Genomic DNA, 15,681 nt, shown 5'->3' on the forward strand with positions numbered 1-15,681 from the left:
TATTTTGTTTGTTACAGTTCAGTATAAAGTCCTACCTCTGATATTTTGTTTGTTACAGTTCCACTACTACAGTCCAAAGGCATTGTGTCCCAGGTGTTCCCCCTCCATAACCAGGACACATTACTAGAGATGAGGAAATGCTGGGTCCAAGGAGTCTTCAGGAAACAACCTCTGGGTAAATTCCAAGTCACTCATTTACAGCAACAAAAAGGTGTAGTTAACATCGCTCAGAATAACATCTGTATGGAAAATGTATCAACTCCAGGTAATATTGGCTGGGATACAAGTCAATATCACAGTTTCAAATCAAGGTTAAGACTTACGTTTGATATCTACCCATAATTTTGCCTGCAGTTGAAACCTTAAATTATCAAGATAATCAACTTCAGTTTGGTGCTTTAAAACATACTTTGTGGAAACACTTGTTTCAAAGACTGTATAGAAACGACCATATGTTATTTTGTGATCAGAATTTCATAAGGCTGCTTGCTGCAGTTCTTTTTGATCATGCAGGCAATAGATTTAATATAATTAATGTATTAACTGATTAACATGAAAATATATATAATTATAGAAACAAAGCAAGATACAGTCAACTTACCTTGAAATGACATTATTCTATTTCTAGAGTTGGTAACCCTGATTCTAAAGATAGTTTTTGTTTTCATTTTATTTTTACTCTTAAAATTGATTGTACTAGTATTTGGTTGTTCCCAGTTTATGTTACTTTTAAAACTGACGGCACTATTTGGTTGAAACAGTCACGATTGTTGTTTGGTATCAAATGGACCAATCACTTTTCAGCAAAATAGGGAACATAATATAGTTGATTAATTCAGGTAACATAGGGAAATTATAATGCAGATAGGTTTGCATAACTACGTAAGTCATGTAACGTTAATGTTTGATTTGTTACAGATAAAATCCGTGACTACTTTGGAGTGAAAATCGCTATGTACTTTGCCTACCTGGGCCATTACACACTTGCTCTTTGCATCCCAGCATTCCTTGGGGCATTCATATGGCTAGTCCAGGGACAGGATGAGGTAAAGTCTGAAGAAATTTGATGGAGATGATTAATTAAGTTATTTCCCTATTTATTGTATGAAGGTAGAATAGGATAATGTTATGTTGGAGATGGAAGCAGGCCCTGGAATAAACACTTAGTTAAGGAAGCTTCCTCAAATTCTGTAATGCTTTTATATAGGAAATTTTAAGTTAAGGAATATTGAGGACACTGGCCCTTGATGTTTTACAAATTTTTATCCAAATAAACATTAATGCCTATGTAATATATCATTATGTTAGCTGAGGATTGTACCTCATTTTGACTGGATATAAGTTAGTACGCCCGCAGTTGGCAACAAACATGGTCCATGATACAAGCCTTATATTTACATCAAACCAATTGTTGGAATACTGTACAAAGAAAATAAAAGTAGGGATGTGTTGCGACATTGGTAACTATAGCAGCTGGGGTTGCTAAGATAATGTAGTTCCAGATAATCTACTTAATGATATCAGTATTGTTAACAAAATCAAAAGAATCATGCAACTCAACATTTTAACCCACCATCATCAGAATGTCGAATGTTCTAGGAGCTTAAAATATGCTTCAGTCATTTGTTGCTAGCTTACTTGGTGGAGAAGTTAGATATGCACCCATGCATTTCTGCAATGTTCAGGCTAGATTTTAACAAAATACTCACTTAATGGTTTTTGTACATACCGTATTTGATCTAATAAGGGCGCAGGGCGCGGGTAATTGACAGTGGGGGCGCCCTTATTAAGATTAGTTATTCTGAAGTTTTATGAAACAGACTATACCTTATAGCAGAATACCCAAGGTTGTGGAAACGGTAAAATATTCAGTCATAAAAATATTCCAGATGAAGATATCTATTCATTATCATATATTAAGCTTAAACATCACTTGAATACTCCTGTAAACTTGTAAACCATGCCAGCTGATCTTTAGACCAGAAAACATGTGTTCCACCATTTATGTTCAAATGGAACTCTTTTGTGTTCTATTTATAGAAACAGGTGATTTCCCAGATCATATCAGACATCGTTTTCTTTGACCTAATAATTGATTTACAATGTCTTTTACTAGCTTTCTGTTCTGAACAAAAGTTATTTATCAACAAGAATGAAGTCTTTACTTTATCTTCAAATAAAGATGGTAAGTTATTATTTGTATGTGTGTTTAGTTTTGGGTGCTCTTCAATGCACTGACATGCCATCTGTAGCCTGTAGGAATACACAAAATGTGGCGAAAACATGTGTTCCAGTTACTTATAATTTGCTGAAGAAAATTGAACACATAAAGTAGCAAAATATTTCACATGAATTATTACTTTTGAACACCATTTTGACACCATTTTGACACCATTTTGACACTCAGTCAAATATTTATTTCCTTGAAAAAAGGTAGGGGCGCCCTTATTAGGGCAGGCGCCCTTATTAGGTCAAATACGGTAGATCATCCAGTAACAGGAGAAAACGCTGAAATTGCGTTGATCAGTCCTTTCAAAATGGTTCTCTTTAGTTTATGTTTCATAATGTCACAAAGAGATGACGTCATGAAGGACAGGGTCACCGTTACTATTTGTATATGGGTTTTAGTAGGGTATTTCAGTGAGTATGTTTGTGTGAGGCAGGATTTTTAACGCTTGCGATGTTTGTTAACATGCATTGTTTTTTAAGAATCTGGATAGTCAGTGATTGACGTTACACTGTTATTTGACCTTTGACTTTTGTAGACTGTAGATGACCAGTGGTTTGTTGCATTCGCTCTATTCAATGCATTCTGGGCCACACTTTACCTAGAGCACTGGAAACGTCGCAGTTCTGAGCTGGCATATGAGTGGGGAACCCTAGACAAGAAGGATGAACTGCTAGATGATCCACGCCCACTTTTCTCCGTAAGTTGGTTTCCCCACTCATTCTGTAAGTTAAAAAATGACCACATCACAAAGTACTGGTAATCTCATCTGGATTCAATGTCCATTTATAGCATCTTTGAGTGATTATTTGTTCAAATAAATGGCCTTTACTCATTTTCAAGATCACAAAATTTCAAACATGTTAAAGTGTTTTATATTTGCATTGATACATTTTTAAAAGTTGTACATTGATATGACATATCTGCAGAAAAGATCCCTCATATTTTCATAAAAATAAATAATATTTCATGATCAATATTTAGAATGATTGTGTTTTTACCAGGGAAGTTTGCGGGAGAGCCCTGTGACTGGGAGACAGGAACCATACTATGCGCCATGGAAGCGTAACTTGTTCCGCTACTTCATCAGCTGGCCGATCATCTTCCTGTGTCTGTGTGTGGTGTTCGTTGTCATGTTACTGATTTTCCAGCTCCAGGAGTGGATCAATACACTAGTAACCAAGGAAGACATCCCTGGCTTCTGTACATTCCTACCAAAGATCCTACTGGCAGTTTCCATTGGAATCCTTGACGAGGTCTACAAAAAAATTGCCTACTGGCTAAACCACATAGGTATATTGTTGGTCAGGAAGCATTGCAACTACTGACACACCTGTTTAAATGTGTAACTCCTAGCTTATCAATCTGTTACTGTTAAACCTGTTCAACTTTGTCAGCTGAGAGTAAGAGGATTTCTTCAAAATAGATAATTTCACAAAACACTTCTGATATTATGTGAAATGTGCATATTGTTTTACAAGGATTTGAAAATCAGTGCATGTTATTCATAAAATAGCTAGGCCATTGAAATTTGCTGTCCTTTTGTGGGGAAATTAACTACAACATTCATGAAAATCTCTGTTATTCTGACCTACATGTTTGACAATGAAATAAAGTTCAGAGCAAAAACAGTCCTGTCTGTAGTAACTGTGTCCAGTGATGATATTGCACTGAGGTAGATAGAGAGAATTGAAGAGGTTATTATGGAAAACAAAATGAAATAATGACATGGCACAAAATCATTAGTTTTTATTTGCCAGAAGATTTCATCAATGTTAGCTATGTATTTGCCATGGGGTGTGTGATACTGTCAGAGTTTTGTGGTACTGTCAGAGTTTTGTGGTACTGTCAGAGTTTTGTGGTACTGTCAGAGTTTTGTGATACTGTCAGAGTTTTGTGGTACTGTCAGAGTTTTGTGATACTGTCAGAGTTTTGTGATACTGTCAGAGTTTTGTGATACTGTCAGAGTTTTGTGATGCGGTCGGAGTTTTGTGATACTGTCAGAGTTTTGTGTGATACTGTCAGAGTTTTGTGTTTTGTTTTAATAATTAATGTATTCACTCTTGATGACCCCATCCCAGAATATTCCCACTGGGCTCTTGCCACTGGCCCATTTGAAATTCAGGGATTAGCAGGCATCAAGTCCATGTTTTCAATTTAGCTCCATATCTTTTGTCCTTGTTTTAATTCTATGTCCATTGTTTAATTAATATACATCTTTCCAAATGAAGCTTACTTCTACCTTTTTATTTTCAGAAAACTACAGAATGACTGAAACCTATGAAAATCACCTGATAATAAAACTTGTGTTGGTGAGTTTGACTGTGATTTTAACAAGAAACTCAGAAAGTTTCAAATGCAACAGGAATGTACAAACAGCTCTTACCAGTACATCTAAAACTCAAATACTTTTTCAAATTATTTCTGCTGAACCATTTGGTATATATTCAGTGAAGCTTTCAGCAGGTTGCTTTCTGGGATAAAGTAATTATCACACACTGCTGTACTGTAGAATCTTTGTTACAGCTGTACTATTGCTGTAATGTAGAAGGTTTGTCACAGCTGTCACAGTGCTGTAATGTAGATGGTTATCACAGCTGTCACAGTGCTGTAATGTAGATGGTTGTCACAGCTGTCACAGTGCTGTAATGTAGATGGTTGTCACAGCTGTCACAGTGCTGTAATGTAGATGGTTGTCACAGCTGTCACAGTGCTATAATGTAGATGGTTGTCACAGCTGTTACAGTGCTGTAATGTAGATGGTTGTCACTGCTGTCACAGTGCTGTAATGTAGAAGGTTTGTCACAGCTGTCACAGTGCTGTAATGTAGAAGGTTTGTCACAGCTGTCACAGTGCTGTAATGTAGATGGTTGTCACAGCTGTCACAGTGCTGTAATGTAGATGGTTATCACAGCTGTCACAGTGATGTAATGTAGATGGCTGTCACAGTGCTGTAATGTAGATGGTTGTCACATTGCTGTAATGTAGATGGTTGTCACAGCTGTCACAGTGCTGTAATGTAGATGGTTGTCACAGCTGTCACAGTGCTGTAATGTAGATGGTTGTCACAGCTGTCACAGTGCTGTAATGTAGATGGTTGTCACAGCTGTCACAGTGCTGTAATGTAGATGGTTGTCACAGCTGTCACAGTGCTGTAATGTAGAAGGTTTGTCACAGCTGTCACAGTGCTGTAATGTAGATGGTTGTCACAGTGCTGTAATGTAGATGGTTGTCACAGCTGTCACAGTGCTGTAATGTAGATGGTTATCACAGCTGTCACAGTGATGTAATGTAGATGGCTGTCACAGTGCTGTAATGTAGATGGTTGTCACATTGCTGTAATGTAGATGGTTGTCACAGCTGTCACAGTGCTGTAATGTAGATGGTTGGCACAGCTGTCACAGTGCTGTAATGTAGATAGTTGTCACAGCTGTCACAGTGCTGTAATGTAGATGGTTGTCACAGCTGTCACAGTGCTGTAATGTAGATGGTTGTCACAGCTGTCACAGTGATGTAATGTAGATGGCTGTCACAGTGATGTAATGTAGATGGTTGTCACATTGCTGTAATGTAGATGGTTGTCACAGCTGTCACAGTGCTGTAATGTAGATGGTTGGCACAGCTGTCACATTGCTGTAATGTAGATAGTTGTCACAGTGCTGTAATGTAGATGGTTGTCACAGCTGTCACAAATATGCTGAATTTTTTTTATTGTGTCACTTTATTGTCATTATAATTAAATAAAAGACGTGTTACAGGCAACATTTAATAATTCACAAAATAGGTGCAGGCTCTTTTGGCATCTTTTATTAAGACACACACCTGAACAGATACTTTCAGATCAGGACATTATTGTTGAACCCTAGTAATATTTTATGAAATGTACATTGTTCCTTTACAGTTCCAGTTCGTAAACTCCTTTCTGTCGCTGTTTTACATTGCGTTTTACCTGCAGGACATGGACCGTCTACGAGATGTAAGTATCCTAAATGTTGGACAGTTCTAAGTGTGGCATCTGCTGATCATTCATCACTCGGTATGGCAATTACTGAATAGTGTGGTGGATGCAACTCAAAGCCAGTGGTTTGGTTTGCTTTGTTTTGTTTAACATTCTAATTAACTGTCAGGGTCATTTATGGACATGCCAGGTTTTGGAGGTGGAGGAAAGCCTGAGTTCCCATAGAAAAACCACTGGCCTACATCAGAACCAGGCAACTGCCCAACATGGGTTTCAAATTCGCAACCAAGAGGTGGAGGGCTTGTGATAAAATGTCGGGACACCTTAACCACTCGGCCACAACAGCCCCAACAAAGCCAGTGTCTCAATGAATGTAAAAGGTGCGTTTGCAAAACTGACATAGGAGAAGACACATTGGTAGAGCTAACATAAAAGACACATTGGTAGAGCTGATATAGAAAAAGACACATTGGTAGAGCTGATATAGAAGAAGACACATTGGTAGAGCTGACATAGAAGAAGACACATTGGTAGAGCTGATATAGAAGAAGACACATTGGTAGAGCTGATATAGAAAAAGACACATTGGTAGAGCTGACATAGAAGAAGACACATTGGTAGAGCTGACATAGAAGAAGACACATTGGTAGAGCTGATATAGAAAAAGACACATTGATAGAGCTGTCATAGAAGAAGACACATTGATAGAGCTGACATAGAAGAAGACACATTGGTAGAGCTGACATAGAAGAAGACACATTGGTAGAGCTGTCATAGAAGAAGACACATTGGTAGAGCTGTCATAGAAGAAGACACATTGGTAGAGCTGTCATAGAAGAAGACACATTGATAGAGCTGTCATAGAAGAAGACATTGATAGAGCTAACATAGAAGAAGACACATTGGTAGAGCTGACATAGAAGAAGACACATTGGTAGAGCTGACATAGAAGAAGACACATTGGTAGAACTGACATAGAAGAAGACACAATGGTACAGCTGACATAGAAGACACATTGATAGAGCTGTCATAGAAGACACCTTGATAGAGCTAACATAGAAGAAGACACATTGATAGAGCTGACATAGAAGAAGACACATTGGTAGAGCTGACATAGAAGAAGACACATTGGTAGAGCTGACATAGAAGAAGACACGTTGGTAGATCTGACATAGAAGAAGACACATTGGTAGAGCTGACATAGAAGAAGACACATTGGTAGAGCTAACATAGAAGAAGACACATTGGTAGAGCTGACATAGAAGAAGACACATTGGTAGAGCTGACATAGAAGAAGCCTCATCGGTAGAGCTGACATAGAAGAAGACACATTGGTAGAGCTAACATAGAAGAAGACACATTGGTAGAGCTGACATAGAAGAAGCCTCATCGGTAGAGCTGACATAGAAGAAGACACATTGGTAGAGCTGACATAGAAGAAGACATGTTGGTAGAGCTAACATAGAAAAAGACACATTGGTTGAGTTAACATAGAAGAAGACACATTGATTGAACTAACGTAGAAGAAGACACATTGATAGAGCTGACTTAGAAGACGACACATTGGTAGAGCTGACATAGAAAAAGACACATTGGTAGAACTGACATAGAAAAAGACACATTGGTAGAACTGACATAGAAGAAGACACATTGATAGAGCTGACATAGAAGAAGACACATTGGTAGAGCTGTCATAGAAGAAGACACATTGGTAGAGCTGTCATAGAAGACACATTGATAGAGCTGACATAGAAGAAGACACATTGATAGAACTAACATAGAAGAAGACACATTGATAGAGCTGACTTAGAAGACGACACATTGGTAGAGCTGTCATAGAAGACACATTGGTAGAGCTGACATAGAAGACACATTGATAGAGCTGACATAGAAGAAGACACATTGGTAGAGCTAACATAGAAGAAGACATGTTGGTAGAGCTGACATAGAAGACGACACATTGGTAGAGCTGTCATAGAAGACACATTGGTAGAGCTGACATAGAAGAAGACACATTGGTAGAGCTAACATAGAAGAAGACATGTTGGTAGAGCTGACATAGAAGACACATTGATAGAGCTAACATAGAAGAAGACACATTGGTAGAGCTGACATAGAAGAAGACATATTGATAGAGCTGACATAGAAGAAGACACATTGGTAGAGCTGATATAGAAAAAGACACATTGGTAGAGCTGTCATAGAAGAAGACACATTGGTAGAGCTGACATAGAAAAAGACACATTGGTAGAGCTGATATAGAAAAAGACACATTGGTAGAGCTGTCATAGAAGAAGACACATTGGTAGAGCTGACATAGAAGAAGACACGTTGGTAGAGCTGACATAGAAGACACATTGATAGAGCTGTCATAGAAGAAGACACATTGGTAGAGCTAACATAGAAGAAGACATATTGATAGAGCTGACATAGAAGAAGACACATTGGTAGAGCTGACATAGAAGACACATTGGTAGAGCTGACATAGAAGACACATTGATAGAGCTGACATAGAAGAAGACACATTGATAGAGCTGTCATAGAAGAAGACACGTTGGTAGAGCTGACAAAGAAGAAGACTCAATGGTAGAGCTGTCATAGTAAAATTTGTTACAGCTAGTAAAAATGTTCACAAGCATAACAATGGCCAAACTTTTTAATCTGTTTTTTTGCTACAAACTTTTAAGATACAGTACTTGACTGGTGGGGGCCACGGTGGCCGAGTGGTTAAGGTGTCCCGACACTTATCACTAGCCTTCCACCTCTGGGTTGCGAGTTCGAAACCTACGTGAAGCAGTTGCCAGGTACTGACCGTAGGCCGGTGGTTTTTCTCCGGGTACTCCGGCTTTCCTCCACCTCCAAAACCTGGCACGTCCTTAAATGACCCTGGCTGTTAATAGGACTTTAAACAAAAACAAACCAAACCAAACCAAACTTGACTGGTGCTTTTGAATTAGATGTTAGAATAGGCTACAACTACTATAGGGGGCACATGCTTCAGTAGAAAAAGGAGATTATGGCAGCACAAGTAGGCTACGCTTGTTACTTAGGGGGCTTGTTTCAGCAGTATGAGTTCAGACTGTGGCCACTACTCATACTGAATGAGCATGAAACATAAAAGTAAATTTCCATGATAGAATTCTTACATTATTAAAGGAGCATCAATCTGATATTACCATCATCGGAGTCTCTAACTCTCAATTGACAATAATTGGACCTAATGTGATTCCATTCCAGCAACTTGCAGCCATCTTGATAACACGACAGGTGATTGGAAACATCAAGGAAGCCCTGCTGCCATATCTCCTGTGGAAGGTCAGACTCTACAAGGTCGGCTACGAAATGACAAGTGAAGTTTCAACAACGAATCAGACAGAAGTCTCCCATCCTGTAGAATCGATAGGAAACAATAAAGGAGAAGTCCGGGAAAGGAAGTCAACCGAGAATAAAACTGAGTCTAATAATCCCGGCAAAAATGAAACAGCTGGACAACATAGGAAAGCGTCACTGACACAAGCGGAGGTAGAAAGTACAATGAATAAGGTAAAATATAAAAAATGTCTGGAAAGTACGATGAATAAGGTAAAATATAAAAAAAATGACTTGAAAGTATGATAAATAAGGTAAAATAGAAAAGAGGTCTGGAAAGTATGATGAATAAGGTAAAATATAAAAAATGTCTGGAAAGTACAATGAATAAGGTAAAATATAAAAAATGTCTGGAAAGTACGATAAATAAGGTAAAATATAAAAAAGGTCTAGGGACCTTAGAGGTTTTTAGAGTGATATAGGGGATGTTTATAACCCAGTGTTTATAACCCAGCGTTATAACCCCGTGTTTATAACCCGGTGTTTATATCCCAGTGTTTATAACCCTATAACCCGGTGTTGATAACCTAGTGTTTATATAACCCAGTGTTTATATAACCCAGTGTTTATATATAACCCAGTGTTTATATAACCCAGTGTTTATATAACCCAGTGTATATAACCCAGTGTTTATATAACTCAGTGTTTATACCCCGTGTTGATAACCTAGTGTTTATAACCCTATAACCCGGTGTTTATAACCCGGTGTTTATATAACCCAGTGTTTATTACCGGTGTTGATAACCTAGTGTTTATAACCCAGTGTTTATATAACCCAGTGTTTATAACCCGGTGTTTATATAACCCTGTGTTTATAACCCAGTGTTTATATAACCCAGTGTTTATATAACCCAGTGTTTATATAACCCTGTGTTTATAACCCGGTGTTTATAACCCTGTGTTTATAACCCGGTGTTTATAACCCAGTGTTTATATAACCCTGTGTTTATATAACCCGGTGTTTATAACCCGGTGTTTATAACCCGGTGTTTATAACCCGGTGTTTATATAACCTGGTGTTTATAACCCGGTGTTTATAACCCGGTGTTTATAACCCGGTGTTTATAACCCAGTGTTTATATAACCCGGTGTTTATAACCCGGTGTTTATAACCATGTGTTTATAACCCGGTGTTTATAACCCGGTGTTTATAACCCAGTGTTTATATAACCCTGTGTTTATAACCCGGTGTTTATAACCCGGTGTTTATAACCCAGTGTTTATATAACCCGGTGTTTATAACCCGGTGTTTATAACCCTGTGTTTATATAACCCGGTGTTTATAACCCGGTGTTTATAACCCGGTGTTTATATAACCCTGTGTTTATAACCCTGTGTTTATAACCCGGTGTTTATATAACCCTGTGTTTATAACCCGGTGTTTATAACCCTGTGTTTATAACCCTGTGTTTATATAACCCGGTGTTTATAACCCTGTGTTTATAACCCGGTGTTTATAACCCTATAACCCAGTGTTTATAACTCAGTGTTTATAACCCTGTGTTTATAACCCAGTGTTTATAACCCAGTGTTTATATAACCCAGTGTTTATAACCCGGTGTTTATAACCCGGTGTTTATATAACCCGGTGTTTATAACCCTGTGTTTATAACCCGGTGTTTATAACCCGGTGTTTATATAACCCGGTGTTTATAACCCAGTGTTTATAACCCGGTGTTTATAACCCAGTGTTTATGTGAGTTTCTGTGACATTTTACATGACAGTATGAGGACACGTTTGAGGACTTCCTAGAGATGTTTATACAGTTTGGGTACGTGACCCTGTTCTCCTCTGCATTCCCTCTGGCTGCCCTGTGTGCCCTCATGAACAACATCGTTGAAGTAAGAAGTGACGCCTTTAAGTTGTGTATGAACCATCAGAGACCATTTGGACAGCAAGTGGAGAACATTGGAACATGGCAGGACGCTCTAGAACTCATGGGAGTCATTGCCGTAATTGTAAACTGTGCTCTCATTGGTATATCAGGTCAGGTGACCAGGATGGTGCCAAACTCCAGTGTAGTGTCAACAATTATCATCATTGTGATCTTAGAGGTGAGACAGAATATCACTTTAAGATATAATGTTTTTACAGATTTGTATGCCCCCATCACCTAGTGGAGAAAGCATAAATTGTCATCCTTAGGCATTCCGTCTGTGTGTGACAAATTTGGTTTAAATGTTTTGTATTGTTTGTTTACTCATTTATATAGATAGAATGCTGATATTTTACGTGAACGTCTTAAGGGGTCTAAAGTAAATGCAGTACAGTCAGTCAAATTAGAATTTAGGAAAAGTTTTCGACCTTGGTTGTAGTTTGTGTTTAGTTCCATTTCCATCAGAGCGAGAGTATATCTGAATTTATAAAACTATATCTATAAGTTATAAAACTATATCTATAAGTTATAGAACTATATCTATAAGTTATAGAACTATATCTATAAGTTATAAAACTATATCTATAAGTTATAAAACTATATCTATAAGTTATAGAACTATATCTATAAGTTATAGAACTATATCTATAAGTTATAGAACTATATCTATAAGTTATAAAACTATATCTATAAGTTATAGAACTATATCTATAAGTTATAGAACTATATCTATAAGTTATAGAACTATATCTATAAGTTATAGAACTATATCTATAAGTTATAGAACTATATCTATAAGTTATAGAACTATATCTATAAGTTATAAAACTATATCTATAAGTTCAAAGTAGCCAGGAGTGTAATCAAACCACTAACTTTGATTTCTAATCAGTGATCTGCGATGATAAAAGATTTATTTCTCAGAAGGATTGCAAACATTTATATTCACCCCTCATGAAGTGCAATGTTTTGTTTTGTATTTTTTCAGCATATCATTCTTGCCCTAAAGTTCCTTATAGCGTACGCCATTCCAGATATACCAGAGGCAATAGCAACCAAAAAAGCCAAACTGGAATTTTTACGTCGACAAGCATTGAAGGTTTGTGATTGAAGCATGGAATAATACGATATTATTTTTGTATTGATTTCAGTACTTATACAAAAAAATATGTATACAACGTATTAATTATACCTATAAATAACATACATAAGCATTTGTTTTAGCCTAATATTACTACAGTTATTCTATTTCTCTAATGAGTTTGTGTAATATTATATCGGTAGAATGATCTATAAATTTTACTAAGTAACTGTACGTGTACTTATTTTAGCAGTATTCTAATATTAGCAGTATTCTAATATTAGCGCCTTTTGCAATGAAGTCATTGCACTAATTTATGTGTAGCACTAAAATTTCTCCAACCTGTCATTCTGCATACACGACAAATTGGTCTATGATTGGTCTTACTGTTCAGTACTTAGCTATAGTCTGTTTCAAAAAAGCAACTATATGATATTGATCTTTGAATATTTCATTATTGATCAAATATTAATGGAAATTGACTACTTTTGTACATTTCAAGTGAGAAAGAATAGTTCATGATTCAGTTGCCTTTTCACATCAAATATCAATTACTTCAGTAGCAGATCTCAATTTGGAGAAGGAAGCAGTGAATTCTATTGCCTTTTTTAGTGATTGTTTCAGACTAGACCGGCTATTTCGAGTGCGGACAGGCATAGGGAGATACAAAACAACACGAACAAGACATTTGTTTTCATTACTGTTTACTAGTACAATGCAATACCTATATTTGTCAGGTAGAGTGGTCAACTCACCTGTATAGTATAGTCAGTTATGGAATAAACACTGCCCATTATTATCTTACCTACTGGTATGCTATATAGTTTGTTTCAGAAATGCTTACCGGTATCACTGCTAATTTAGAAATATCCCTGTGATGATTGCGCAAATTCAAGAGTGCGCGAATAAGTCTGCATACCCTCGTAATGCTAAAATATGAGTGCACTAAAGTAAGTACATGTACAGGATCTTACATCAGTTTTATATGAGATTCCCGAAACGAGCTTTCAAATGAGATTCATGAAACAAGCATTCTGAATTTCATTTCATTTAAGGAATCCTCTGATGAGAGAAAATAAAACAAAAAGCTGTGTGATAAGTGGCTAAAATCTTGTTTGACATAGAAACAAAGTAAAGATCCGCTTTATCACATCTATAAACAAAATATTAAAAAAGTTTGATGCTTTTCAATGTTGTGAATCTTTCTGCATTTTTAACACTGTAACATAATCTTGAAATGTGTGACATTACATTATAACATCTCATAGTGAATAAACAAATAACATTGGTGTATCTATTACAGTTGTGTGATAGAATAATTCACCCTTGTCTCATTACTAAAGCCAACAGCATGAGTTGTCATATTTGATATACATATATTGTATGATCTTATTTCACCCCAATTTTACCTCAGTAAGAAGCACTTTCATTGAGATTATGAGATTCTGGTAGAGTATGATGTTTGTCATCTTTCAGTGTATCCGTGTTTTCTTTGAATAGAACATGAATGATCTAGGATGATGCTTCATTAGTAGCCCATGGTCCTGACACTCAGGGGCGGAGAACATGGAACGATTGCTACATTTTCTTCATTTCCCAAAAAATATTACTTTACCAATCAGAAGACTGCTTTCTTGGGGGTCATGGGATGACTTTATACAGGGATGACTTTATACAGTGATGACGACCTCCTAGGATTACCTTTCAGTAGTAACTGTTTAAGATACATAATCTGAAAGAATTAAAAAAAAACCCAGACATTGATGCTATCATGGAAAAAACAAGATATATATTTGTCTGTTAAAACTAGAGGTGGTAAAAGTTTTTAGCGTATCAGGCTTTTCAGCCAATTTTATAGTGATGTACATATGCAGCATACTTCTTTCTTTCGATAATGAAGTAATAGTGTAACTTCCCGGGTACTTAAATTCATTGACCATTATTGCATGTTATGATGAAGGCCCTATGATTGGGATCCCCAAAATATGTTTCACACAAAAGAGGTCCCACGGTCTCTCTGTACCAATCGTCCCACGGTCTCTCTGTACCAATCGTCCCACGGTCTCTCTGTACCAATCGTCCCACGGTCTCTCTACCAATCGTCCCAAGGTCTCCGTCCAGGAGCATCAGGACCGTGGGTTACTGACGATGTGGTATATGATATTTTGCTTGTTTCTACCTGGGACCGAGTGATATGATATATATGTCAACCAATGACCTTGATTTACTTTCAAGGTCTTAAGGATCAGTAATATTAATTAAATGTTATCATTTAAAGAACCATGGCGCCATGAGCCATAATGAGGAAATTACTTTTTTTAAAGATGTATGATATTGTGGAAAGGTGAAAGGTCAACTTTAAGTTCTGAACAAAGGTCAAAGGTGAACATGGGTTATAATGGGTAAATTAGTTTTTAAAATCTTCGTTAAAGTTCCATTAAGTATTTATCTTAAGTCCATGATTTTGATATTTAAGAACGAAGGAAATATTTACTATGACAGGACCTCATAAATGACCTTTCAAGGTCATAGTTGTCAAATATGTAATGAACACCAAACAACATCTTTAAAATGTAAGGCCAAGAACCATGATGGTCCATGGTGTTGGTTACAAAGTACCTGGTAATGCAATCTGTTTGACATCATCATTGTGATATTTCAGAAGTTAGAGTCCTGACTGAGTGGATAAAGGCAAGGAAAGCATGTTTGCAGTGTTGACTATATAATGCCCATTACAACCATATTCCTGTAAAAGCCTGATTGAAGTGAACCACTGATTTGTAGTAGATTTGATGTGCATGCATATAAATCCTTTACAGTGTAAAACATGTACACTCACTGTATGTATATACTAATGCTGGTGTGGAAACACTGCTTGTGTGAGAAAACTGTTGGTGTGAGAACACAGTCAGTGTGAGAACACTGCTGGTGTGAGAACACTGTTGGTGTGAGAACATGCACAGTTAGTGTTAGTGTGAGAACACAGTCAGCGTGAGAACACTGTTGGTGTGAGAACACAGTCAGTGTGAGAACACTGCTGGTGTGAGAACACTGTTGGTGTGAGAACATGCACAGTTAGTGTTAGTGTGAGAACACAGTCAGCGTGAGAACACTGTTGGTGTGAGAATATACTGGAATCAGTTTGTCCGTCAGTTATGCCCCTTATATC

The 15,681-nt window shown here is 37.0% G+C and overlaps 1 protein-coding gene across 3 annotated transcripts in view; it reads left to right on the top strand.

The window, feature by feature from the left end:
• The window catches only part of LOC117334668 (anoctamin-8-like), an 86,799-nt gene that overhangs the window by 62,074 nt on the left and 9,044 nt on the right, over positions 1-15,681 (top strand). For all 3 annotated transcript variants that reach the window (XR_004534207.1, XR_004534208.1, XM_033894420.1), the window contains exons 4-12: positions 59-175; positions 919-1,046; positions 2,766-2,927; positions 3,232-3,520; positions 4,484-4,539; positions 6,129-6,203; positions 9,423-9,728; positions 11,280-11,609; positions 12,420-12,530. Coding sequence is in view for 1 of the 3 variants with exons in the window: in XM_033894420.1 (XP_033750311.1) it covers positions 59-175; positions 919-1,046; positions 2,766-2,927; positions 3,232-3,520; positions 4,484-4,539; positions 6,129-6,203; positions 9,423-9,728; positions 11,280-11,609; positions 12,420-12,530 (1,574 nt within the window). In the remaining 2 variants the exon portion in view is untranslated. The remainder of the gene's footprint in view (positions 1-58; positions 176-918; positions 1,047-2,765; positions 2,928-3,231; positions 3,521-4,483; positions 4,540-6,128; positions 6,204-9,422; positions 9,729-11,279; positions 11,610-12,419; positions 12,531-15,681) is intronic.

This window comes from Pecten maximus, chromosome 9 (assembly GCF_902652985.1).
Source record: "Pecten maximus chromosome 9, xPecMax1.1, whole genome shotgun sequence".
Classification (NCBI taxonomy): Eukaryota; Metazoa; Mollusca; class Bivalvia; order Pectinida; family Pectinidae; genus Pecten; species Pecten maximus.